This window comes from Hemiscyllium ocellatum, chromosome 2 (assembly GCF_020745735.1).
Source record: "Hemiscyllium ocellatum isolate sHemOce1 chromosome 2, sHemOce1.pat.X.cur, whole genome shotgun sequence".
NCBI lineage: Eukaryota > Metazoa > Chordata > Chondrichthyes > Orectolobiformes > Hemiscylliidae > Hemiscyllium > Hemiscyllium ocellatum.
In genome coordinates, this window is record NC_083402.1 from 127985293 (window position 1) to 128012822 (window position 27530).

At 39.4% G+C, this 27530-nt stretch overlaps 1 protein-coding gene across 1 annotated transcript in view; it reads left to right on the plus strand.

The window, feature by feature from the left end:
- LOC132825016 (ADAMTS-like protein 1) overlaps positions 1 to 27530 on the plus strand; it is a 280127-nt gene that overhangs the window by 47545 nt on the left and 205052 nt on the right. Inside the window, exons 3-5 of the mRNA XM_060840015.1 lie at positions 4962 to 5007; positions 21050 to 21286; positions 26869 to 26995. Of these exons, the coding sequence (XP_060695998.1) occupies positions 4962 to 5007; positions 21050 to 21286; positions 26869 to 26995 (410 nt within the window). The remainder of the gene's footprint in view (positions 1 to 4961; positions 5008 to 21049; positions 21287 to 26868; positions 26996 to 27530) is intronic.

Here is a 27530-nt window from a genome sequence, read left to right on the forward strand (position 1 = left end):
AAACCAGACACTAGCAGCTTAATTGGATAATCTCTGTGCTACAGCTGTGTATGTAATAGATTTATTGTACAGAACTATTCACTTTAACAAGTTATATATACAGGGCAGTGCTTATTGAAAATGTACTTGGGTGTGTACGACATCCTCATGTTTACTTCACTGTTAACCAGAATGTAATTCTGTTCTTCCTGTTGAGTCAGCCTGTACTGGTGATCTTGCTAAACATCACATGTGAAGAAGTTACAGCATGGCAGAATGTCATTCAATTAAACTGATCCATCTTAGCATTTCCCTTTCTAATGATAGAACAGTTGTGATCAACTCTATTTCTATCTCCCTTCATCCATGTCCCTCATCTAATGTTAAATATTGACAGTATTTTTGTTTTAGCCATTAATCCTGGGAGTGAAGCACATAGCCTCACAACTGCATCTATGAAGATATTTCTAAATTCCGGTCCTTAATTGTATAACTACAGCTTCCCATTTCTTTATCTTCAGTCACCTTTTCTGACACTAATGATCTGCAAGCTCTCAGTTCCCATTTCTGAGACAGATATCTCCAAACACTACGAAGATTAATGGTCCACCATTGTTGCATGCAGCATGACCACTCGATGGCTTTCACTCACCTTATCTCATGAACTACTTACCCTTCTGCGCTTCCTACTCACTCAACCTAGAAACATTGCCCTTGTTACTCCTGTGCCACAACTAACAGCTCTTCCATAATCTTCCATCTTACCCAATCCCTCCATTTGTATCATTGCAGGAGAAACTGTCTCCTAATTGGGAGAAAGGGGTCAAGATGGGCAGCAGTGTGGCTCATTGATCCCTATGAGGAGGAGATTCTCATAACTGGAGAAGGCTGAGATTGCTTGTAGGGGTGCCCAGACCATCATGCCAAAGCAGCCAGTGGACGTCAATGTGCTGTGCTGTGCTGCTCCTCCGTTATCATCGCTGTGAGAGTATTTTTAAGATATTGGAGATTCCATGCCTATTGCAAAATCACTGGCTCCACTTGGGACTAGATTGGGTTGGGATATTTGATCAGCATGGACGAGTTGGACTGAAGGGTCTGTTTCCGTGCTGTACATCTCTATGACTCTATGTTTATGAGGGCAAGAGACACTAAGAAACCTGTTCAGTCCCAGGTAGAAGATGACCCCATAGTGTCAACCATTAATGACTTCGTACAAATCCACAGGCAGTCACAGGAAGAGAGGATAGATGATTCAGAGATACGGAGCAAATTGGTTCCATGGTTGCAGGAGCCCACCAACATTATCAATACCATGCTGGATCTGGCAGGCGTTCACTTGGCTGTCTTCGTGGACAGATGGTGGCCATCACACAGCGCCAAGAAATGCTTACAGAACTGCACTCCATTGCATTAGATATTGATGCTCAGCATTCATGGCAAGGTGACAAGGTCTTTCAGGACCTGGATACCACACGAGGTGAACCTTCTTCTCAAGGAAAATGAGTGGTGTCATGACGCACTTTGACAAAGGAAGAACTAGATACAGGACCCTCAGAAGTCTCTCTTCAGGACTGATCAGAGACACCTGGTCCTTCCACCGGCACCCTGCCTGCAATCTCCAACCCTATGGATATTGCACCTGAGGAAGGTGAGCCTGAATCTGGGCAGGACATTTGCTTCATTGTCTCGGTCCTAAAGCCACAAATTCCCCTAGTGTGACCCATCCAAACCCTCCAGGCCAACAAGGTCTACTACAGATTGGGCTTCTGTCACTCTCGACTCTGGGAGTGCAGCAAGATATAGTGGGGGCCAAGACAAAAATTAGCTCTGAACATACATAGGCAGTAAGGGTGACACATCATTGTGCATACCCTTCCAGACTCCAAGAAGTAAAATGCAAGTTAGTCCACCCACTGTGAATGTATTGGCAGCTAGGCTTTCCATCTTAGTGTGTATTTGAAGCTTGATCAAAGATGTGACTCCATCCAGGTCATGGTCCTATGAGTGAATTCCATCTGATAATCAGAGCTTCCACCCCTCTTTCCTTCATGTACTGATTTGTGTAGCTGTTCCCATCAACTCCTTCAGGATTTCCTCACTTTTCCATCCAACCCTTTTATTTGACATTTAATATCCCCAATTTTCCCTCTTAGCTTTTGGTTTAACCCATTGCCATGCCCACCTATTGCAGTCCGCTGACCATCCATTGGAGCGATTTGTGAAAAAAATGTCCCTTTTATTTTATTCATCCATGGGGCATGGTGTCACTGGCTAGCCAGTTTTTATTATTTATGTTACAGTTTTCTGCACCTAGTTACACTATATCAGATCCTACCTTTACATTTTGAGTTGCCCATTTTACTGCCATTATCATAAGACCTTGTCCTCAAGCTTGAGCTTTGGAGTTTACATTACAATGCATGGACTGCCCCCCTCAGCTATGGCTGCCCAAACTCCGAGAACTAACTGTGGCCCACACCTCAGATTGACTAGTGAGTACAGGCCTGACTGATGTCTCCCTAGATCCCCACTTATCTTATCTGTGATCCCTGAACTGGTTAGACATGGCCTGCAGGACTGACCATGGCTGAATCCCTGAGTTGCAAGATTTCTGGACCCTGGCCAGACCAACTGCCTGACTGACCATAATCAGCTCGATGGATTGAGGCTGAATGATGCCATGACTGAATGTAAGTGCCACCCCTGGCCAACCATAGACTCCCTTCATCCACTAAGGACTATTTCCCTTTGACTTTTAGTCATAGCTGTTTCATTGATGCACATGCAGTGTGTTTCTGTGTAAGCTGCTGGTAAGTGGTGTGACATTAAGATTGTACATTGCCATATCCATCCCCTTGACTGTTTAGTGCTGGCAACTGGGACAAATTGCCTATCTTTTGAGGTTTGCTATTAATGAGATACAAGTGCATGCAAATATAGTGGTCATCACTGACAAATGAGGTTCAGAATTTGCTCTTTAAACCTTAAGGGGAAAGTCAGACTTTCTTCCTTTGTGTTGAGCACTAGGTTCTTCAATCTAGCTATATTTGCAGACATTTCTCACCATTGTCCAAGTTACCCAAGAGCTGGGAAAGTTCTGCCTATTCCTGTAACTCTACTTCTCTCTTCCCTTCAGCTGTCAGATCTACTGAATATTTCCAGCAATTTCTATTTTACTTAATCACTGGCCTGCTTGGTTACTCAAAGTGTACAATCTGGCTAGTGCTGACAAGTTCAGGTCAGAGGGGTTATTTTATATCGTAACATTTATAATGTACAGGGAACACAGAGCAACATGGAATACTATTTATAAATGGAAATATTTGCAAACAAGGAATTGAAGGTCCAGACTAGGTGATGAATTTACAGAGAAATAAAAGTTCTTCATAGAAACTGCTTCATTGCCCAAACAAAGTGCATATAAGACATTCTATCATGCTGATATTCACCAATATCTAATCATTGAGATTCACCAGCATGTAACCTTTTGGGAGGGGATAGAGCTGGATAGTTCATGATAAGGGATTTTGTTACAACTAGGTGAGAGGGAAAACGCCTGTCCTCTATTTAACCCTCTCAGATGGTCACAAAAAAAATTGAATTGTTTTTAGTACACAAGTTTCTCATACTTAAATTAAAATGTACTAATCAAAGTTAAGGAATCAATTACAAGGTTGTCTTGATTGAAAGTAAGGAAAATGGTATTAATAGATTTGAGAAAAATAGTAAAATGTTTCATTGAACCCATTGCAGACATAGATTGGAAATTTTACAGTGTTTCTGGTACTGTCAGGAAGAATGAAGGCTATGCAGTTTAAAAATCCTTAGAATCCTTGATGTTTTATGTTTTAAACTGAGATCCCAACTGTTTCAAGATTGATTTTTATCTTCAAACATGGTGAAATCTGGAGATATTTTAGAGTTCTCGATGAATAGTTGTTTCTCCAATTTGCTTTCTCCGTCTTTGCGTGGGTTTCCTCTGGGTGCTCCGGTTTCTTCCCACAATCCAAAGATGTGCAAGTTAGGTGAACTGGCTGTGCTAAGTTGCCCAAAGTATTCAGGGATGTGTGAGCTTAGGTGCATTAGTCAGGGGTAAATATAGGGTAGGGGAGTGGGTCTGGTTGGGTTACTCTTCACAGGGTCAGTGTGGACTCATTGGGCTGAAGGGCTTGTTTCCACACTGTAGGGAATCTAATTCTCATTCACTGAGAGACGTATAGGCTTCCAGTTCTTGTTCTTATCAATCCATATTTCTTCCCTTCTCTGCTGCTCTATTAAAGCAACTACTAAAATATGTTCATTTGTGGAATCCTGAATCTGGCTCCATTGCCTTTCCAAGCTGGATGTTTGCAGGCAGCACTGCTACGTCCAATATGTGCAATTTCTAATGCATGTATTAATTAACACTAGACATAGTATGTCTTTAGAAAAAAGGGTGATTTCAGTTCAGGCAACTTTGTACATTCCACTTTGCTTTCTTGAACCTGCCTCAATATGTGGCCAGGTAAACATTGCAGTCCTTTCAGGTCCATGTTTTCTAAAACCATTTTAACCCATTAAGGTCCTGGGCATTAAATTCAAATGATGAAAGTTGAAAGTTGATAGTCCATATTTACCATTATCACGACAATCTGGAATTAGGAAGTGTTTGCCTGAAAAAGAAAACTCGAAAATCCTTCTAAAGCCTTTAATATACTGTAGCTAGTATTGCCCAGGTCTCTGTCTTAATGACCCTTCATTGATGACACTAATAAAGCAATCTACCACTCTGTTGATGTTGATGTGGAACCAGGAACCACACTTAGCAATCTGAAAAGCAGGATGATTAGATAAAATAAATTATTATGAAATGGGTTAAAGGTGTTTATTCAAATGTACCCCAGTATCCAGCGTTTAATGCACAGTAATCATTTTGGTAGGTCACAGTATTATTTCCCCATCCTGTTGCATTTAATTGATGTTTTTTGTTTTTCCAACAGGAACTGTGAAGGGCTAAATATACGGTACAGGACTTGTAGCAGTGTGGTAAGTCTTTGACTTTGAAATCAACAATTTTTTTTAGGTATTTTTCCCCTCTGGTGAACTACACCATAATGAAAAACACAGTGACCAGCTTTGTATAGTTACATGCAACCTTTAGCTTCTGCTATCCACAAGGGTTCTGGGGCTACTGTCAATCATGGCTCTCGCCGGGTTTTAGCAGGGAGATAGACAGGCACTGAAGTTGCTATTCTATCTGACTGTGGTGAAAATGAGCAGAACAAATTAGGAAAAGTTCACATTAGTCACTTGTTTTCAACCAATGATTTCACTGAGCAAAGTCTGGAGTGAATACTTGTTTTACTCAAAGTGCACTCCCAAACTCTATCTCAAAGAAAAGAAAAAATGAAAATATATATCATCTAATAAAATATTGCACCATAGAAATATAATATTTCTGATATCTTTTCATTTCTAGCAATTCAAATGAGGGAAGGGTTATGTGCATTATAAAGTCTCTCCTTTCACAGCAATGCTAAGTGACATTAGGATATCAATAAAGTGATTGATAATAACACAGTTGTGTTAGTTGTGTCTTTTTTTAACTAGAGAGACTTCTGGAGCTTTGGATGAGGCTAACATTCATTTTCAATGCTTATTTTCAATGATTGTTAAATAAATAATATTTAGATTCATTCCTACAGGCTTAGAAAGCTTTGGGAACCAATTTATAAATGTTTGATACATTTCTTTATAATTTAATGTTAACAGTCAGATCACAGATGAGCATCTCTGACATGTTATGATTCTAAATGATATACTCCAACTGGTTATCCACCTGGATGAGGAGGGGTAAATCCTTCCATCTATAATACAACCCATCTCTCAGTCACAACAAGGTTAATTTTTGTTTAGAAAGAATTTGTTCTCCCATGGACACCTTTTTTTCAGTCAAACTATTTTATTTATGCTTTAAAAAGAGCCAAATTAATCAAGCTTTCTTGTGTAAAAAGATGAATTTATTAGATATTAATCATGAGAAAAGGTAATAAAATAGAACACATAAACAAATACAGATTACATTTAAAAATTAATAGTTAAGAAGATATACAAATCAATCTCTGGGTTCAGTGAAAAGTAAATGATGACTTCACAGGCTAGCCGCCTTCCAGCATTCTGAGTGAGACAGATTGTTTTTCTTTCTCCTTGTAGCACTGGGGTTTGTAATGGCTGTGTCCTCAAGCTGAGACCTTCATAGCGCACCAGTCCATACTAACATATCATGCCAGTAACGCAAACTTGCCTGGGATTGTAATTTTTTTTAAGCAACCTCTTTTGTATGTTTGGGAAGGGTAAAACACAAACGTGGCTGCAATTTTGGACCTAACCCTTAGGATTTGGTTTTATGCCATAGGGAATGGTCAACCCTTGTGTTTCTCCCTTTTAAGTTCCTCTCTTTGACATTTCCATGAGATTCTGCAGGTGTGAAATTCCATTGCTCCACACACAGCATAACCAGATAGCCATCGAATTTGAACACACAAATAAGAGGAAAAACTTTAGATTTACAACTTTTTGGCTGATACACATCTTTAAAAATATACATGTTGTAATTTGAAGTTCAATATGTTTGACATTAATCTTGGATTCACATCCACCAACCACAATTGCACTATAGGTGGAGACCATCTGCCCCATTGTGGCTGTGCCAGCTCTTTGAAAGAGTTACTGATTGGGATCACTCCCACCCCTGCTCTTTCTTCATAGTCCTGTAAACATTTCCCTTCATGTGCTTAATTCCCTCTTGGCATTTACTTTGGGGTCTGTTTCCAGCTCCATTTCACAGAGCACATTCCAGATCAAGGCAATAGTGTCTACTTTCTCCCTCGGGTTCTTTTGCAAATCTTCTTAAATCTATGTTTTGAGATTGTAAACTCTCTGCCAATTTCTCCTTATTTACTCTATCAAAACAGTTCATAATTCTGAACACCTCCATTACATCTTCCCTTAGCCTTCCATGCTTCAAGGAGAACAACTCCATCTTGTCCAGATTCTGTATATTACTGAAATCCTGCATTTTCAATTAATGTATTCATTAGAGATTCAAGTTTAAAACAAAACCCCAAAATGTCTTAAAAGAAATAAAAATCTCAGCATTGTACTGTGTTGAAACTTCATTTAACTCTTCTGACCACTAATGAGTGAAATAATTATAATAAATATAAAATTATTCACAGAGACTTTCATATTCCAAGCCAGATTTTAACCAACATGAAGCCCATTCATTTCCACAGAATAAAAATCTGATCCCTTGTCACTGAGGCAAAATTTCATCTTGATGTTTGAAATTTGATCCACACACTGAAATAGGTTTTTAATAGAATAATATTTGCAATTAAACTTGATTGTAAATTCAAAAGAAACTGCCCTTTCACCTGACTGTTTGTGTGAAAAATCTCCTCACCACAAAAATAATGGAAATAAGCTTTTGAAGTTAATGCTTTTAAAAGAGCAAGTCAGCTTTCATTGTTTTAATGCTGTGGCCGGGCTCTAAATGTTTTCCCTAATTCTTATGAGCATGCAGGTTTCCTGTGGGAATCTCCAGGCATGGCCACTGGAATCTCTTGCATCTTTTTGTGTGTTCTGTGACCTTTCGGTATGCATTGATACTGACGTAATTATTTATGCATGACAGCTGGGATTGCATCCGAATTTTCACCAGATGTGAAAGATTGTTGATCCTGGATTGCCTTCATTTAATGCTGCTGCTTGTTTGATTGTGCTGTGCATTTGCTTGATAATTCAGGAAACTGCCTTTCCTCATTCAAACGTTAGATGATCTATTCCTTCCTTACCAGGCTACTAAATGGAATCTGGAAGAATATGGTTAATGATGCAGTGTCCGCGTGTCTTGCAGTTCAGCCTTTAATTTCCATGGTGACTATTTTATTGCTATGTTCCTGGTTATCTCTGCCATCAAATTTTAGGATTGCAGAAGTGAACGTTTGCTGAAGTGAAAGAAACATACTATGACACTCTGTCTTCCTGTTGTTACTGTGTACACAGTGTTTGCGAGCAATTCCAAGGTCGAACACTTGTATTCTTTATTTTCAAAGTGACCCCAGCTCCTCAACAGTTTTCTCTCTCTTTTTTTCCGACAGTGCTGAATTGCACTGAAATAAACTTCCCAGCAGATAGCTGGTGCGATTATTACTCAAAGTCACTGCCTCCTGGAGATTATTATAAAGGGAGTGTGTTAATGCTGTAAGCAAGTGATCCTGAGGTTGTGGGTTCAGTCTATTCCATAGCTACTTATGAAAGTAAATCCAATGAAAGAGAATCACTTCTGAACTTCCCCAGAATGTAGATGTGCATGAAAGCAGCTTGTTCATGAATGCTTCCCTAATGAGCTGTGGTTCAGCCTACATGTGGCTCTTGTCCCATGCTCGAGAGTAGATCATCAATGTCTTCAGGGAAACTAGAAATGTGCAATAAATGACACTCATACCTCCATCCCAGGAACAAGAAAACTTTTGTTGCTTGTTTCTTTTCTGATGAATTGGTTTGAAGTTAGGAATACCCACTTCCTACACTTCTTATAAACAAACAGTCGCTGCTGCGGTCTCACTGGAAATTTTCACAATAGGAAGCAATTTATGAATCTTCCAGTTTGCATTTTTATCTCTGATCTCTGCCCTTTCTCCACACCCCTTCTTCCTCGCTCCACTCTTGGACTTTGATTGTATGATTGGCAAGGGCATTGCAGTAAGGAACAGGGTCAGTGGTGTATTTGCACAAACTATGCATTCTTTAAGCTGAGGGAGGTTGAATTCTCCTCGAATTGAAAGTGTCAGAAAAGAATGTTGTGACAGGTGAGTGTCCTTAGCGTCTCCTTACACTTCAAGGAGAAATTATTTAATACCAATAGTGGGAAAATGCAGCAAATATTAAATTATTTCATCATACAGACCTTTCTCTACATTTACTCAATAACACATTGAAACACAATATAGAGAACACGAGACCAATTGTTTACACTCACTGTGAGCTGACAGTCTAGGGAATTATTTGCTGTACTGCTCACTGATATGAATGTTGTAAGATGTTCCGTCCATATGGTGTAGATATGCTCCTCTCCTTAAGAGCTTAAGTCCAAGATTTTGACCCAGCGTAGGTGAAGGAAGGCGAAATATATTTCCAAGTCAAGATGATGTTTGATTTGGAGTGGAATTTATAGGTAGTGATATTCTCATACATCTGCTGCCCTTGGTCTTCTGGGTGATAGTTTACTGGTTTTGAATGTCCTGTTGAGTTAAGACCATAAAAGATAGGAGTGGACGTAAGGCCATTTGGCCCATTGAGTCCACTCTGCCATTTAATCATGGCTGATGGGCATTTCTTACCGGCACTCTCCCAGTAGCCCTTAATTCCTTGCAAGATCAAGAATTTCTCAATCTCTGCCTTGAAGACATTTAATGACCTGGCCTCTACTGCATTCCATGGTAATGAATTCCACAGGCCCACCACTCTCTGGCTGAAGAAATGTCTCCTCATTTCCATTCTAAATTGACCCCCTTTAATTCTAAGGGTGTACCCACAGGTCCTAGTATGCCTGCCTGACTGAAACAACTTCCCAGCATCCACTCTTTCTAAGCCATGCATTATCTTGTGAGTTTCTATTAGATCTCCCTTCTAAACTCTAATGAATACAGTCCCAGGATCCTCAGCTATTCATCGTATGTTAGGCCTACCATCCAGGGATCATCCGTGTGAATCTCCACTGGACACGCCCCAGTGCCAGTATATCCTTCCTGAGGTGTGGAGCCCAAAACTGAACACAGTATTCTAAATGGGATCTAACTAGAGATTTACAAAATCTCAGGGCACATTGCAGCTTTTATATTCCAAACCTCTTGAGATAAATGACAATATTACATTCGCTTTCTTAGTCATGGACTCAATCTGCAAGATAACCTTTAAAGAATCCTGGACTAGCACTCCCAGATCTCTTTGTACTTCAGCTTTATGCATTTTCTCACCGTTTAGAAAATAGTCCATGCCTGTATTCATTTTTTCCAAAGTACAAGACCTCGCATTTGCTCACACTGAATTTCATCAGCCATTTCTTGGACCACTCTCCTAAACTGTCTAAATCTTTCTGCAGGCTCCCCACCTCCTCAGTCCTACCTGCCTGTCCACCTAACTTCGTATTATCGGTAAACTTTGCCAGAATGCCCCCAGTCCCATTGTCCAGATCATTAATATATAAAGTAAACAGCTGTGGCCCCAACACTGAACACTGTGGGAAACCATTTGTCACTTAGCTGTCTTCTGTCAGACAGCCAATCCTCAATTCATGCCAGTAGCTCACCCCTCTGCCCACCTCCTTGTCTTTTCGATCAGTTGTAAATCCTTGGATATTTAACTGCCAGTTCTGAATTCCCTGCAACCATGTCTCTGTGATCCCTACCCACATCATAATCATTCACGATAATTTATGCCATTAATTCATCTGCTTTGTTACGAATACTACGAGTATTCATGTAAAGTGCCTTAATGCTAACTTTCTTATCAATATTAGAGATATTGGAAATTATAAGATGTCCTAAGTTATCCTTCCTTTTTGCTGCATTCCTAGTCAGCCTCGAGTTTATACCCACCTGCACACATGCTATCCTGCTGCATATCTTTCAATTTAACTCCATACTCGCCATCGCTTTTGCTTTCCCTTCCCCCGACTCAGAAGTTTAAAGTCCTGATGACCACCCTATTTATCCTTTTTGCCAGAACACTGATTCCAGATTGGTTCAGGTGGAGACCATCCCAACGGTGCAGATCCCCCTGTTTCCAAAACTGATGCCAATGCCCCATGAAATGGAATCCCTCTTTCCCACACCAATCCCTTAGCCACATGTTTACTTCTTCTCTAATTTTCTTATCCCTATGCCAATTGGCACATGGCTCGGGCAGTAATCGAAGATTATGACCCTTGAGGACCTGTACTTCAATTTCCTTCCTAGTGCTTAATAAACCCCAAACATGTTTTCCACCCTAGCTTTGCCTATGTTGTTAGTCCCAACATGGACCACAACAACTGGATCCTCCCCTTCCCACTCCAATATCCTATCAAGCCGGTCGGAAATGTCCTGCATCCTGGCAACACACTGTGTGGGACTACTCATCCAGCTTACATAGGATACCATCTGTCCCCTTAATTATAGAGTCCCCTAAAACAACTACTTGTCGTTTTGCTCTCCCCCTCTTGAATGGCCTTCAGCACCATGGTGCCGTGGTCAGCTGGCTCATCCTGTCCACAGCCCTTTTCCTCATGCGTCCAGGGAGCAACAATCTCATACCTGTTGGACAAGGTCAAGGGTTGAGGCTCCTCCACTCCTGAACTCAGAATCCCCCTACCTGCCTCACTTACAGTCACATTTCGTTGTCCGTGAACACTTACTGAATTTGAATTACTTAATCTACTGTGTGTGACTGCCTCCTGAAACAACGCGTCCAGGTAACTCTCCCCCTTCTGGATGTGCCGCAGATTTTGAAGCTCAGATTCCAGATCATCAATTCTGATCCGGAGTTCTTCCAGCAACCAAAACTTGCTGCAGATGTGATCACTGCCGTTCGCAATGGGATCAGCCAGCTCCCACATCATACAGCTACAGCACATCACCTGTCCAGCCATACCTACTTAATTAACTTTTACAATTTATATATTAAACAATTTCTAGTACTTCTCTGCTGCGGTCTTATTCAATTAACCAATTAATGCTTTAATGAATCACATGATACACAAGAAATATAAATTGAATAGCCTTACTTTAACAACACACAAGAGTCCTTATTAGTTAGAGCTCCCACTCTTCTTGCTGCTTGAACAGAAATGGAGGGTTCCGCCAGTTGAGGTAAGGTGTTTTGAAACTTTAAAGTGGTGACTCACCTTCCCTGCAGGCCCCCTGATCAGTGCTCCTGCTCTTCCTTGCTGCAAGTCTGTGGACTCTTATTTAGGTTAGAGGAAGAGGGTGGGAGGGAGGCTCTACTGTGTCAGACCTGGGGCTTAGAACACACCCACAGTTGCCATGATGATGGCTTGATTATTGCATTAATATAGTAGAAAGAAACTGAAAAGAGCACTTTCTGTGAGATAATAATAAAATAATGAACTCTGGGTGCTGAAGATCTGAAACAAAAACAGAAACTGCTGGAGAAACTTGGGTCTGGCAGTATCTGTAAGAGAATGCAAAGTTAATGTTTTGAGTTGAGTGACCCTTCTTCTGAACTGATAGTAGCTTGGAAAAGGTGGTATTTTATGCTGATGACTGGGGATGGGGAGGAAAAGGAAAGTGCGGATAGGTGGAGAGAGAGAAAAAGAAAGTTAGGCTGACAAAGGGATGGCTGATAGTAAGACATAGAAGGAAAGGAACTGATAATGGAGGCAATGAGTCAGTGAAAAAGAATTGGCTATGCTGAAAGCAGTCCATGACATGTCAGAGCCTGGGGTGTGAGGATGGGTAAAGGACGTGGAAGGAGGGTTTCAGGCTTTCAAATTATTAAACTTAGTATTCAATCCTGAAAATGCAGGGTCCCCAAGTAGATGAGATGCTGTTTTTTCAGTTTGCATTAGCCTGGGAATTAAGTGGCAGGCAACTGGAAGCTCAGACTCATTTTTGCAGATAGAATATAAGTGTTCTGCAAAGTCGTCAACCAATCTACACTTTGTCTCCTCAAGGTTGAGAAGACCACATTGTAGCTATGAATGCAGTCGACTAGGTTGAATGAAGTGCAGGTAAATCGCTGTTTCACCGAGAAGGTGTGACTGGGGCCTTGAATAATAAGGAGGGAGAATATAAACGGGCAAGTTTTACATATTCTGAAATTGCGTGGAAGGTGCCATAGGAGAGTTGTTGGAACTGGAGGGGGGGGTAGACCAGGGTGTCCCCGAGGGAATGTCCCTGTCAAATGCTAACAAGGGAGAGGAGGGAAATATGTGTCTGGTGGTGCCATCTCATATGAGGAAGCAGAAATTGCAGCTGATGGTGCTTTGGATGCAGATACTGGTGGGGTGGAATCTGAAATCCTATTGGTGTTGTGGGAGAGAAGAAAAAAAGTGGGGACAGAAATGCCCTCTGTATACAAAGTGGGCCACCTGAAATATATAAAATTATGACGGGCTTGCACAATAAGATCCTTCTGATCTTCAGTACTTCCCTGGGTCCTACCATTCATATGTTATTTTTACATATAATGGATCAATTACATGAATGAAATGAAAGAATTTAAATGTATTTCATTGAATGAGTGTGCTTTTGGACACTTAAATCTTTATTTCATTTCTGCATGACCCTTGAGCTCTGTCCATATGTGGTATTGTGAGAGTTTACATCAATAGTGCAAGGACAAAGGGAAAATGGATTGGTGAGACATGGCAGTAAGTTAGCATAGGAGCTGTAAAGTACTATGGAGGCTGGTACAGGGTCCATAGATTTGCACATAGGATATGAGGGCCTTGGTTGAGGTGGCATGGATAGTGTATTGGAAATGTGTGAGGGTACAAGTGCTAGAGGTTTATTTTTAATTTAACTGCTGGAACTGAATTGGGATTTTTATTTACTGCCTCAGCACCTCTCGGTGCTGCCTCTGCACTGTTTCTGGGGCGATAGATCTGATTTCTGTGAAGCACCACCTCCTCCTTCCCTCACCACCTAACCCCCACCACCCAGCGCCCTAACCCCATCATCAATCATCAGAATGAAAATCAGATCATCCTGCTTACTTGCTTCTGATCTGGCTCAAGCTGGATGTGTTTATTCCAGCTACACATTATGAAGATTTCACACGTTAGGGGAACAAATCATTGGGGTTAATTTCCAATAGCAGGACCCTGTAAATTTGTACTGAAGTCTGTAATCACATTCAAGATATCTGTAACCCTTGAGATCTTGGGTTGCAGTGTTCGTGTCCCTTTCCCCAAGTCAGAAGAGTTGGGTTCAAGCCTCACCTGCTCCAGAGCTGTGTCATAACATGTCTAAACAGGTTAATTAAAATGATCTATCTGTGAGCCTTCCAGAGATTTATGGTAAGTGTTAGAGGAAATTCTTTCACTTTAAAGGTCTGGATCCCACTGCCTCACTGAAAGGATGGGTAGAAGCAGGAGTCCTCAATATTTAAAAAGTACTTGGATATTTCCTCGAGGAGTTATAACCTGGAAGGCTATGGAGCAAGGGATGGAAAGTGGGATTCACTTGGATGGTTCCTTGTCAGCTGGTGGAAGGATCCAAATAGTCTTCTTCTGTGCTGTGGGTTTTTAATTCTTCTATATGTACATTTTGCTTTTTAGAGGCAAGCTGTTGGAAAATATACTCAAAAAAGAAGCCAATAATACTTTCAGAAATTTCAGGAAATGGAGATCCAAGGCCAAATATAACCTGAACTGGGATCTAATGTGTGTGTACAGCCAGAACATGAACATAGAACTGAGGATTGGGATCAGGGAGCCTATGCTCAAATTTTGATTAAAGATGATTGAAGTTCTATAAGTGACTACATTGAATCGCAGTTGTTAATAATGTTAAGATGCTAGGCAAGGTTTTATTTGAGCATGGAAGGGACAGCTAGTGGCGATCATTTCCATAAGAATAAAACGTCCTCTTTATACAGGCTGCTGGGAGCTGAAATTATTCCCTTGTCTCCCTTGCATACCAAATTCATGATGCAATATATATCAAAAAATTATTTATTTGAGCTGGCTTTATGCTTGCTCGGGGATCAGGCCCCAAAACGTTAAAAATCTGTAACTCTGGGTCTTCGAGAAAAGCTGTCTTGGAATGTATTGCTGGAGCCTGTTCACTGCTCGAATTCATACCAGGTGTTTGTTTTTGTTGCTGAGTAACTTGGAGTGCAGGTAACAGTAAACCTGGGTTGTGCTCCAAGTCAATATGACTGACTGTTTTCCCCTGTCATAAAACTACAAATGAGGCTGTTTAGTGCCAAGGTTTTCACAGCTGTAAGATCTTGAAGATCTTTGATTATTCTGTAGTTTGTCATGAGTACTGAAGTATAGATCTGTTAAGAAAAGGATCACAGCCATAATCTCATTTTACTGAGATGGTGATGCTGACTTTAACCCTTAGTCTGTTAAAACATTAATGGTTAATGAGTTCTAAGTCTTTTACAAAACTGAACTAAAATATAACACAATGTCATTTCATTTTGTAAAATACTGTCAAGGCATTTTAGGAAAATTTCATTGATGCGTATGATAAAAAGATGTGTATTTTGGAAACTCCTAAGCTTCCTAATGGACAGTTTATGTTGGAAAACCAGTTGGAGTGGAAATGGTTCTTCGATGTGCTGAGACATCTGTTTCTTGCCATCTTTAGACTCAATATCTTTTGCTGCTGGCACCATTCCTGCATAAGCTGCACACATCTTCACTTGGAGCATATATCAGTTCTTGGGGTTAGATTTGTAGAATTATTGTGAACTGACTACAGGAAGCCTGTCCTAAACTATGACTTTCATTTTCTCCTGTGGTATCAAACATTAAATTGAGATTTCTGCTTTTCCATCCCAAATCACCTGTTTCAGCTGCAATTATAACACAATAAACAATAACCCACAGTATCTCTGGAATCTGCAAATTTTCCCCTTAAGCTGTCTACACATGAGTGAATGTTGATGTCGCTGGTGTTGAATCAGTTTCTAACCATAGAGATACCAAAATGATGCTGAGACATGGCAATCTGGGTCCATTACCAGAATGGATATTAATTTAAAAATAAACCATCTATGCACCAGCCACCAATCAGAGATTGTAGAAAATATACAATTGGAATCTATTACATACTTTGGAAGGGATATGCATTTTACAAAATAAATATGGTTTCTACATCACAATTTGTAAAACTATTAAAACAATAAAAAGAACTCCCGATTTAATACATCCTTAATTTGTCTTTAAACTATGGTGCTTTGGATATTTTTGTTTTCATTTAGTTACAACAGTTGTTGTGAAATGTGTGTATTGGATATTGCATGGTTCTAAATAGTGAGAAATACAACATAAGAATTTTGTGCCCATCTACTTGCTTATTGCTCTTTATCTCAAATCATAACAACTGAGAGATGCACACAGGTTAGAGTTTGCTCTTTCCAAAAAGGAAATACATTTATCCCACAGTGGAGCAGCTATTTAGCTGGCCAGAGGGACTGATGCGAGATACCACTTGCTGTCCAACAAAGTTAATCAGACTTGGTCAGCACTGGCTTTCATTTGACCTGAATGGCAATACCCCAACTCTCAATGAAAGCTTTCCACTTCAAAAACCCAGTAATGTGGCACACTGGTGCTATGTTCATTGCATTGTTTTGTATTTTTTAAATTCTCAGTGCAATCCAGGGCTTATGCACCCCAAATCTTTGTGTGGAGGACATTGATTTATACGAGTTTTAAAATACTTCTGTAATCACAAAATGTCTGCAAACTTTCAGAAGCTCTAAATTATAGTACCTTGTATAATTTACATAAAGAAAAACCTTGATTATCCGTCATTTGATTATCCGAATATCGGATTATCCAGCAAGATTGCAAAGTTCCAATGCTCGGCTAAATTATGTCATCTGGCATTCGATTATCTGGAATTCAATTAACTGAACAAAATACTGCCACACATGTCCTTTGGATAATCGAAGTTCCTAAGTACTTTTATGAGTCTGCATTACACTTAGCCAGTTAAACAGAGCAAGCATCAATGATAAACAGGTTCAATTTTTAAAAATCATTCATAGGATAAAAGCATTGCCCATCCCTAATTACCCTGAAGGCAGTTGATAATCAACTATATTTCTGTGGGTCTGGAGTCATATGTAGCCAGACCATGTATGGATGGCAGATTTCCTTCCTTAAAGGATGTTCATGAACCAGATGGGTTTTTCTAACAAATCAACAATGGATTCATAGTCATCAATAGACTCTTAATTCCACCATCTGGTGCAGTAGAATTTGAACCTGGGTCCTCAAAACATTACCTGGGTCTCTGGCTTAAGAGTCCAATGACAATACAATGAGGCCATCACCTCCTCTCAATATAATCAAATGTGGAACGATTCTGAAAGGGCTGTTGTGGTACAGCATTAGTGTCCCTAATAGAGGTCTGGGAGACCTGGGTTCCAGTCCCACCTACTCCAGAGGTTTGTAATAACATCTCTGAACAGGTAGATTGGAAAAATTGGTTGAAAATTTCAAGAAGGGCTCTTGTGGCACAGAGGTATTGTTGGTATCTCTGGGCCAGGAGGCTTGGGTTCAAGTTGCACCTGCTCTAGAGGTGTGTATTAACATCCCTGAGCAAGTTGGTTTTGAAATATCTTGAAAATTCCAAAATGGATCTTGAGACCCTGTGGTAATGTCCTTATTTCTGAGACAGGTGGCTTTATTTCAAGTCAAACCTGTTCCAGAGGTGTGTCATAATATTGCTGAACAATTTGGTTAGACATTTTCAGGGCTCTTGAGTGAAAGTGAGTGTTCAGGTCCCACTTACACATTTTTCATTGGAAAGTCAGTCAGAGAGACTGCTAATCCTTGCATTCTATGGAACCACCTTGACCAATGAAAGTTGAATTGCTAAGATTGATTCTTGCTTCCTGTTACATCAGTTTGCCAATGTTGGCCTAACAAATCAGCACCCTGTTCTCATATGATATGTTATATTTTGTTAATTCTGGTTTTTTACTTCCTCGTCCTAGTGGATACTACATGAAAGGCTTCAACATTGTGTCTTCTTTTAGTTACGTTCAACAAATTATCTTTTTATGAAGTTCTGAGTCCAGATCATTCAACTAGCACCAACAAGCAAATGAATAATGAAAGCACATGTAGAACATAATTGTCTTGGTTTTATGATTTATAATTGTTGGGCATTTGAAAGGAATTGATAGAATTTATTTAGATAAAATGTTTCCACTTGGAAGCCCAAGACAAGGCAATATTTTCTTAAAATTAAAGCTAGCAAACTGAAAGAGAAATTAAATGCTTCTTAATGCAGTAGGTAGTAATAGTGAAGCATCAATTCCTGCACAAAATGTACATTTCACCTCATTAATAATGTTATATCTGTGGTTGGTAACTTTTAGCTGAAGAAGCATATGATGGGATATTCAATCATGGCAGCTGAATGGAGATAAGATACATATCAGCAATGATCTCACTGAATGGTGGAACAAGTTTAAGAGATCGATACCCTTCTTCTATTTGTATACTCTTCTTATGAGTGAAAACTGTCCAATGATCCTTAGCTCGGACATCCTTGGCATAATGTAGATCTCCTAGATTCAGATAGTCAATTAGAATCTGCCTGATAGAGTTAATTTGTTTCCAATTTTCCATCAAATCTGCATTGTCTGGGATTGCTTAATTCCAAAGAAGCCTTTGCTCACATTTGTTTATCCCCGAGGAGATTGGTGTTGCAGTTGTTGAAATACTGACATTGTTGGCTTCTCTGCTGCTGGAATGTTTTGTTGCACCACATTTTTGTTCTCATCTTTTGAGGGTAAATCCATTGGGAAGTCCTTAGTCCAAATGGTCATTCTTCTTATGCCACGCTGGATAATGAAAGTCGATGAATTTTCAATCATGGGGGCCAATATAGGCAGGCAGTACACTCTTGCTTGATGTTTATAAATCCATATTTTCCAGCTCAAAAGCTAGAGTGGAAATCCCAGATGATTTTCTTTTTTGTACTCCATAGCCTATGAGACCAATTGTTGCATGTTCACTGCCTCAACAGCTGGGATCAGCTAACCTATCACAAATCAGGTTCAAACGTCTGGGCATCACAATTACCCACTGATCTATTGAGGGCCATCCTAAAATGATTTTCTTCATATAAAGTTACACATGCTTTACTGCACTAGTTTGCGTAGCGTGTTCTGGAATGCAGCCTTTTCCCCTTGGTGACCATAGTAACCAAAACCTTGGCTATTCAAAGCGGTTTGTTTTAGAGACTCAACCTTCCTGAAAACTCCCCAATGTAGAGACACCACCCCTTTAAATATAAATAGCTGTAAGGCAACCAAGACTCACTGATATACATTAAGTCCAGATGCAAGTTCTGAATTATATTTTAAAAATTCCTGAGTTAGTGCTTACTTCTGATTTTGTAGTATTTCCATAGCCTGAGCACAGAAAATCTTTCTACACCGAGTTAATCAGTGCCTGACACTGGCAGGATTCAAACAGTGACAGTGGTATTGAATTTAATATAATAGTTGATATTAAAATAATTATTTCCAAATGCCAAAAAGACGTGGCAACTAAAATTTAGAGTCTAAGGTGTTTACTTTATCAGGATTTTTGATTGTTGCCAAGACCCAATCATGCAATTGTAAAACTTAATCGCTGGAAATTATATTGACCATTTTATGGAATTGTTGTAAAATTAAATGCAACATTATGCCATTATACAGCATTATGAAATTGCTTTAAAATTTGAATTGTAAAATGCAATGTTAATGCCTATGTAATTTGATGTGTACAAATGACATATTTACCCAATATGGGCCAGCACAGTGGCTCAGTGGTTAGCGCTGCTGCCTCATAGCACCAGGGACCTGGGTTTGATTCCAGCCTCAGGTGACTGTGTGGAGTTTGCACATTCTCTCCACCTCTGTGCGGGTTTCCTTTCAGTGCTCCACTTTCCTCCCACCATCCAAAGATGAGTAAGGTAGGTGAATTGGCCGTCGGAAATTGCCCATGCTATCCAGGGTTGTGCAGGCTAGGTGGATTAGCCATGGGAAATGCAGGATTACAGGAGTGGGTCTGGGTTGGGTGCCCTTTCAAAGGTTGGTGTGGACTTGATGGGCTGAATGACCTGTTTCTTGCACTGTAGGGATACTTTGAATTGAGTATTTTTTTGTCTCTTTAATCATTAGTACAGATGTATAAGTTTGATTCTTCAATTTGAGTGAGATTTACACCTGGAATACCATGGAATTTATGATAAATTTAGTCCACAATAATTGTAATTCTTTCATGTTTGTAATCATGGCTAGGTACTTGCTGGAATTAGATCACCCATGCTTCCTGTCACCTGTCTGTGAGGCATTTATCATTTCTTTGCTGAATTATTCCTGAGGATATTCACTGTAATGTTATAGCAGATCATGTAACTTTCACTGGTTGGCACTGATGTCAAGATTTTCCAGATTTTTGAACCAACAGCCTCTGTTGATTGAATAAATCGGCCACGCATGGATAAATATTATGGTTATAAAGCCTCCAACCCTAGTGTGAGCAGTGGGAAACATTGTCAACACACATCAAGTATTAACTGATTCGTCCTTAGGTTGGAAATGAAAGACAATTTCTCGCTGTTTTCTGTGGCTGGAAATAGTGCAAAATCATTAACACAATAATCAGTGTTGGTAACAGTATAAAAGTATAATCTCACCAGTTAAACCTGGCCAGTACTGAACTAGGTTTTTTTGTGTTAGGCAACACACACAAGCATGTACATTATAGGAGCACAGTCAACCTTAACCTGCGACTCAGACAACAATGAAGTCACATGTGGATTTCTACAAGTTTTGAACTTGGGACTACTTACATATTTTTGAATGAGCATCACACGACAACTAACTATCTTCAGTGACTTTAATATATTTCCACTGAGGTATTGTGAGAGGTCATTTGTCCACCTCAGCAAAATCTAATACTTTGTGCAGAAATTACAAATCTCTAAAGATATAGCACTTTAGTCATGTGAAAATAATCAGAAAATAAGTCAAATTCTAATTTTACTATTTTGATCACTCTGCTAATAATGGTTGATCATTATACAGCCAGTTATAAATGTATTCACTCTCAATTATTTGTAAATGCAAAGTGTTCAATTACACTTGTGAATTCTATCAAGTTAATCTAATTTGCAATTACATGCACCTGAGTGTTCAGTTAAGCGATTAAGTCAATGGATTCTGAAACATTCTCTTCCGACTTTTCCGTCAATTGAACATTTTTCAGTGAATTCAAATTTCATAACTTTATGCAAATCAGTGCTTTTTACTTGTCTCATCTATTTCCATCGAGGAATGCCCTCCAGAAGCTGGTGACTTCCGTGCTCAGCAATGCTCTGCTCACAATGATGTCAAGTACCAAGGACAATACTATGAATGGCTACCTATTTACAATGACCCTGACAGACCCTGTGCACTGAAATGTTTGGCGAAAGGGACAGCATTAGTTGTGGAACTGGCACCTAAAGTGCTCGATGGCACACGATGTTACACAGAGACTCTGCACATGTGCATTAGTGGAAACTGCCAAGTAAGTAATTAGAGCCTACACTGGAAGAAAAAGGATATGATGAACAATTGTTTTTATTATTTAATAATATGCTGTAAAATCTGTTAGTTTTGTCTTTAAGACTATCAGACGTAGGAGCAAAGTAGGCGATTCAGTCCAGCAAGTCATCTTCACTATTCAATCATCATTATCCACTCCACTTTCCTGCCTTTTTCCTATAAGCCTTGATCTCTTTACTGATTAAGAACATGTCTATCTTAGCCTCAAATGTACTTATACTTTTAACCCTGTACAGTAAAGAATTCCACAGATTCACTGTCCTCTGAGCAAAGAAATTCTTCCTCATCTCTGATTTAAATGGGTCACTGCTTCCTCTGAGATTATTCCCTTTAGTCCTAGAACATCCCACAAGAGAAAACAACTTTTCTGCATTAACCTATCCAGAACCTCAAGAACCTTCTGTATGTTTCAATAAAGTCACCTCTCATTCTTCTAAACTCTAGTGAATAGAGGCCCCTACTCAACCTCTCCTCAAGACCTCTGCTCTTGGAATCAATCTAGTGAACTTTCTCTGGACTGTCTGGGATACCAGTATACCTTTCCTTTTAGATAAGGAGCAAAACTATTCAGAGCATTCTAGGTGTGGTCTGATGAGTACCTCATGTAGTTTTAGCAAGACTTCCCTATTTTTACATCAAATCCCCTTTGAAATAAAAGCTAACATTCCATTTACATTCCCATATTGCCTGCTGGGTTTGGATGCTTGTTTTTAATGATTTATGCATAAAGACCCAAATCCTCCTTGTGCTGTGACTTTCTGCAGTCTTTCTCAATTAATATGGCTTTTTGATTCTTCTTGCCAAAGTGAATAACACATATTTTCCCACATGATTATCCATCTACCAAGTATTTACCTGTCATTTAACCTGTCTAAATCCTTCTGCAGACTCTTTGTTATCCTCACCACTTACCTTTCCACCTTTGTCATCCATAACCTTTGTTATCATACGTTGACTTCCATCACTCAATTATCATTAATCTAAATTGTAATTAATTGTGGCCCCAGCATTGATCCCTGTGGCATTCCTAGACTGACTCTTCTCCACCTAGTCATTCACCTGCAATTTGATATTATTAATATACACTTACTATAGAGGAATATTTAAATATTAGTCATTCCTAAAGTATGAAGTTAAGAACATACCCATGTATTCTAAGGTTTCTTTTAATAGAAGTTGTTGGTACTAACACTGTTTTCTCTGTAATTTCCCTTCCTCTTTATTTTAAATAAAACTTTGAAATCTTTAAATTCAATCTAATCTAATAATAGTCAGTGATTTAAGTTACTATTTAATTGAGATCTTTATTGAGTAATTCAATTTTTCAGTCTAATGGTGTTTTCCTTTAATGTCCCTTTGTGGGCGGCACGGTGGCACAGTGGTTAGCACTGCGCCTGAGACCCAGGTTCAATTCCCGCCTCAGGCGACTGACTGTGTGGAGTTTGTACGTTCTCCCCATGTCTGTGTGGGTTTCCTCCGGGTGCTCCGGTTTCCTCCCGCATTCCAAAGCTGTGCGGATCAGGTAAATTGGCCATGCTAAATTGTCCTTGGTGTTAGGTAGGGGGTAAATGTAGGGGTATGGGTGGGTTACGCTTCGGCGGGTCGGTGTGGACTTGTTGGGCCGAAGGGCCTGTTTCCACACTGTAAGTAATCTAAATCACATTACTGTGTATTCCACTGGTTCATTTATTCCAAATCTCATCTTTTTTCTCCTACCTTCTCCTGAAAGTAACAACCCATTAAACTAGCAAAGTGGGACACTGTATAACAAGTTAAAGTGAATTTCATTAAATATTGGTATTTTAATATGAATTAATATCTGGAATTAAGTAACAATTAACCTATCTTTGATGCGGAAAAAATCTTGAGGCATTTTGATTCAACATGGTAATCAATAAATAATGACAAAGGAAAATGAGGGGTGACAAATTGCATTTTGAAAAATGCCTTTAATGAAGAGAGAGAATCCCAGATGGTGGAAAACTGGTGAATAAAGGCAAGGCTTCTATTGAAGGAATAGAAGCAAAGAGGTTAAGGTTCTGATGGTATGACAGGGATTGGGAGGAGCAATGTTATGGATGAAATTAAAGGCAAAAGCAAGAATTTAAATTGAAGGGTTTGTGAAATGGAGATCAGTGTAGTGCTAGTAAGTTGGGACTGATAGATTGAATTGTGTATTATTCATTGGTCTCAGCTTGAAGTCTCGTCTGAATGACAATAACCCCAACAATGCAGTATTCCCTCAGAATCAAACTGGAGTGTTGATCTTGATGTTTGTGCTCTAGTATCTAAAGTGGGATTTGAACTCATGGGCTAAGGCGCTTTGCAGCAGCATAAGAAAAACTATCTGGCTTATTAGTTCTGTCCCACCCACTTCCATCTGACAGCTATCAGGACTCAATATTAGCCATGGGCTATTCTGTGGGACTTCTGCATTTGAGGGTGGGAAGGGATCAGCTAGTGGCAGAGATTTTCAAGCTTTTCTTATGCAACAGAGGGGGAAAACCCTGTTCTTCTGGCCCTGTGCCAGCCATAATGAATGTTTTTTTAAAAATATTTTGCGGGCCTAATTCCCAATGCCAATAGGCTGGACTATGGGAAATCCGTTGCCAGGACTGGGACCCAACATTAAACTGTAAAGAAGATTTTGCTCAGTTTGGGAGTGAAATTCTACTTCAGAAGACCAAGAACTAAATTCTGACTTGTTCAGCTCATTTCCAGTATCAAAGTCAAATCAATTGTGTCAATTTGAGCTGGAAAATGATTTGCTAGCTGAAGAATTTAAAAATCCTTAAGTGAGCTAAAGTAAATTGTGAAACAATTCTGATGCCAGCAATGGTAATCTCATTAGATCCTTTCTGTGTTGGTTCTGCCATGGCTAAGAACCTCCAGTAATATCTTCTACCTACTGTTCCTTCACTGACTGACTGATAGTGGTTATTTATCAACAAATTCTTCTCCTGCAACAAATTGAACTCCATCTGCCACCTTAAGTATTTTGAGATCAAGATGCGCACAGTCTCAAATGTGAGAACTATTGCTTGCAAATTATTGTGACCATTTTCAGTCATTTGTATTCCATTTGTAAGTTGTAGCATATAGTTGCTCTTGAGAGCTGTTCCACTTTAATCATGTAGTTTCTCCAAAGATTGTACCTTTTGATTTTTCAGCTGTGGTGTTTGATCTGTTGAGGCAGTGATATGTGCATGTATATCAAGTTTAAAATTAACAGGATTAACGTGCACAAATGGTCCCATTCAAACTGATTAGAGCATGAATTACCCCCAAGCATGCCTCTGGTATCTTTTTGAATGAAGATTTATGTCTACTGAAGATATATCTTTTAAATGCGGATGTTCTATTGCATTAACCTCTTTGCACAAGAGAGCATTTGTCTTTTTTCTGTCCTCAAATTATTCTAATTCATCTCATATTCTTGAGCTGACATATAGCTTTATAGATATAGCATTTCTTTTTTCACAGCTCAGTACTGCTTGTGCTTGTGTAGTCTTTATTGTTTCAAAGCACTAACATTAACTCTTGGAGTAGGCCAAACAGGAGATACTGTGTTGGCTTTTCAAATGTATCTGTAGAATGCTTACACCTTTGTAAATTGAATAGATTTGATCTCCTCTTGTTCTACTCCTTTTCTCAGTATTTGTGTGAGAGTCTTCCTGGTTTCTGCTTCTAACACAATTTGAATAACTTTCTCCAAAGTTAAATCTTCATTGGACATAATAGTTCTGACAAAAATTCATCAATAATTCCAACAATCCTGAGCTCTGATTTCATATCTACATAATTACAGTTCTCTACTAATCTGTAGAGGTCATGAATGAAATTGTTTATTAATTCTCTGGGATGTTGGACAAATTAGATTGACTATTTATGCATAGTTACACAGACTAATAACAGCAGAGGTAATGTGTCTGTCAACACTGTGATCTTGTGCTACAATGCTTCTATAACATCATTTAGATGGTGCTTAGTGCAGCTCCTAATTCTTTTGCAGAACTATTAAGGAGACATAATGATGACTCATCAGACTAATTCCTGGCAGGGTGGGATGTTAGTTAAGAAGAAATTGAAGACACCAGGCTTATGTTTCCGCCGATCTTATTGAAACATAAAGCGTTCTTGCAGGGCTCAATTTGGGAAAGCAGGAAACATATCTTCCCTGTCTTGGAGTTGTAGAACTAGGATACACCGTCTCAGAATAAGGGATAGAATGTTTAGTCACAGAATTGATTTACTCAGAGGATAGTGAATCTCTGGAATTCTTTACCTGATGCTGTTGTAGAGGTTTAGCCATTATGTTCAAGACAGAGCAATATATTTCCAGATGTTAGAGAGTTCAAAGAATATAGGAGTAGTGCAGGAAAATGATGTTGAAGTAGAAGATTAGTCATGGTCAAGTTGAATGGTATACAAGTTCCATGGGGTTGAATGACCCAATCCAGCTCTTGTTACCTCCCTTTGGCCCCTCAAGCCCGGTGTGCCAACCAATTAGATCAGGATTATTCTGATGTGGCGTTAACTCCACTTTCCTGCCTGTTCCTCACAACCATTGATCTTTTATTGATCAGATATCTGACTCCGACTTGAATAAATTCAAATCTCTTCACTTCTAGCTGTGGAAGAGAATTCCAACCACCAACAACTCTCTGAGAATAAATTCCTCATCATCACTGTCTTAAATAGGAAACCCATTATTTTAAAACTCTGCCAACCAGTCCTTGATTCTATCACAAGGAAAAATATCCTTTTCAGTATCTACCATGTCAGCCCCCCCTCAGAATCTTGTGGTTTTGATAGAATCATCTTGCATTCTTCTAAACTCTGAATGTAGACTCAACTTGCTAAAATCTGGCCTGGGACAAACCCTTCATCCTAAGAAACGGCTGAGTGAATCTTCTCTGAACTGCCATCAATGCAAGTATGTTCCTCCTTCAGCAAAGTGAACAAAAACTACACAAAGGAGTCTTTGTGTGATCTCACTAATGCTCTGTTTTTAGTTGTAGGATTCTTGCCTACTTTTAGACACTAATTTCCTGCCTTGCAATCAATATTTATTTGCTTGTCGATTTACCTGCTCTTTCTGCATCCTAATGTTTTGAGAACACACACCCAGGTTCATTCTTTTTCAGATACTTTTCATAATCAACCTGTTCAAAGCTGTTATTGCATAGCTTTAGAATAAGTGGGACTTGAACCTGGATCTCTTGACTCAGAGGTAGGCACACTACCACTGCACTACAAGAGTTCTTCCCATTGCTATCTGTTACTGTAGCATTCTGCAATCCCTCGCCACTTAAACAATGCTGTACTTTTCTATTCATTCTGCAAAGTGACAACTTCCCATTTTCTCGCATTATACTTCACAAAGTTAACTATTGTATCCATATTGAGGAAAATGTCTAGGATGTCTACATTGCTTGGATGTCATGCTTCCCTGAGTATCTGTAAGTGTGATTGTAATTTACAGTGCACATGCAACATATCAATCCTAACCAATGCTCTCCTCCCAATGCTGCTTTTTGGCAGGTTGTTGGCTGTGACCATCAACTTGGAAGTAATGCTAAGGAAGACAACTGTGGAGTCTGCAATGGGAATGGTTCTACATGCAGACTTGTACGAGGACAACACAAATCTCAAGGATCATCGAACAAGTGTAAGCATTGTTGGAAAAATTATTTTGCTGAATACTTGAAATCAGATAATATTTGTTTATTGGGCTTCAGTTTGTCGGGGTTCTGATAGCCAGATGGAAAAGGCTACAGAAGCAGAGACTATAAATTTACAAGCTTTTTAAAAAAAAATCTGTGTACCACTCAAGCCCAACAAGCTGTTTTTTAACCTGTTACAGTGCACATGCGAATAGGGCAAGTTCCCAAATAATCCACATCCACTGAGTACAGTTTCTTTTAATTGATCAGTAACTTAAGCAGCTTTCTAAGGTTGATCTATTATTCTAGATTGTAAAACAATCCTGTCATCAGTGAACAAGCCCGTGGCAGCAGCAACAAAAAGGATCCACTTGAGAGAGTCATGCATTCCTGAAATGAAAAAGATGTAATCACTGATCTAGAATGGAATCTCGTCGCAATTGGCTTTCGATCCTAATTGATCTTCTCCAGTATTCATGATTTGTGATAATCATTTCTTATTTCAAGGGCCGACATTATAGTTGACACGTGGAAGGAAGA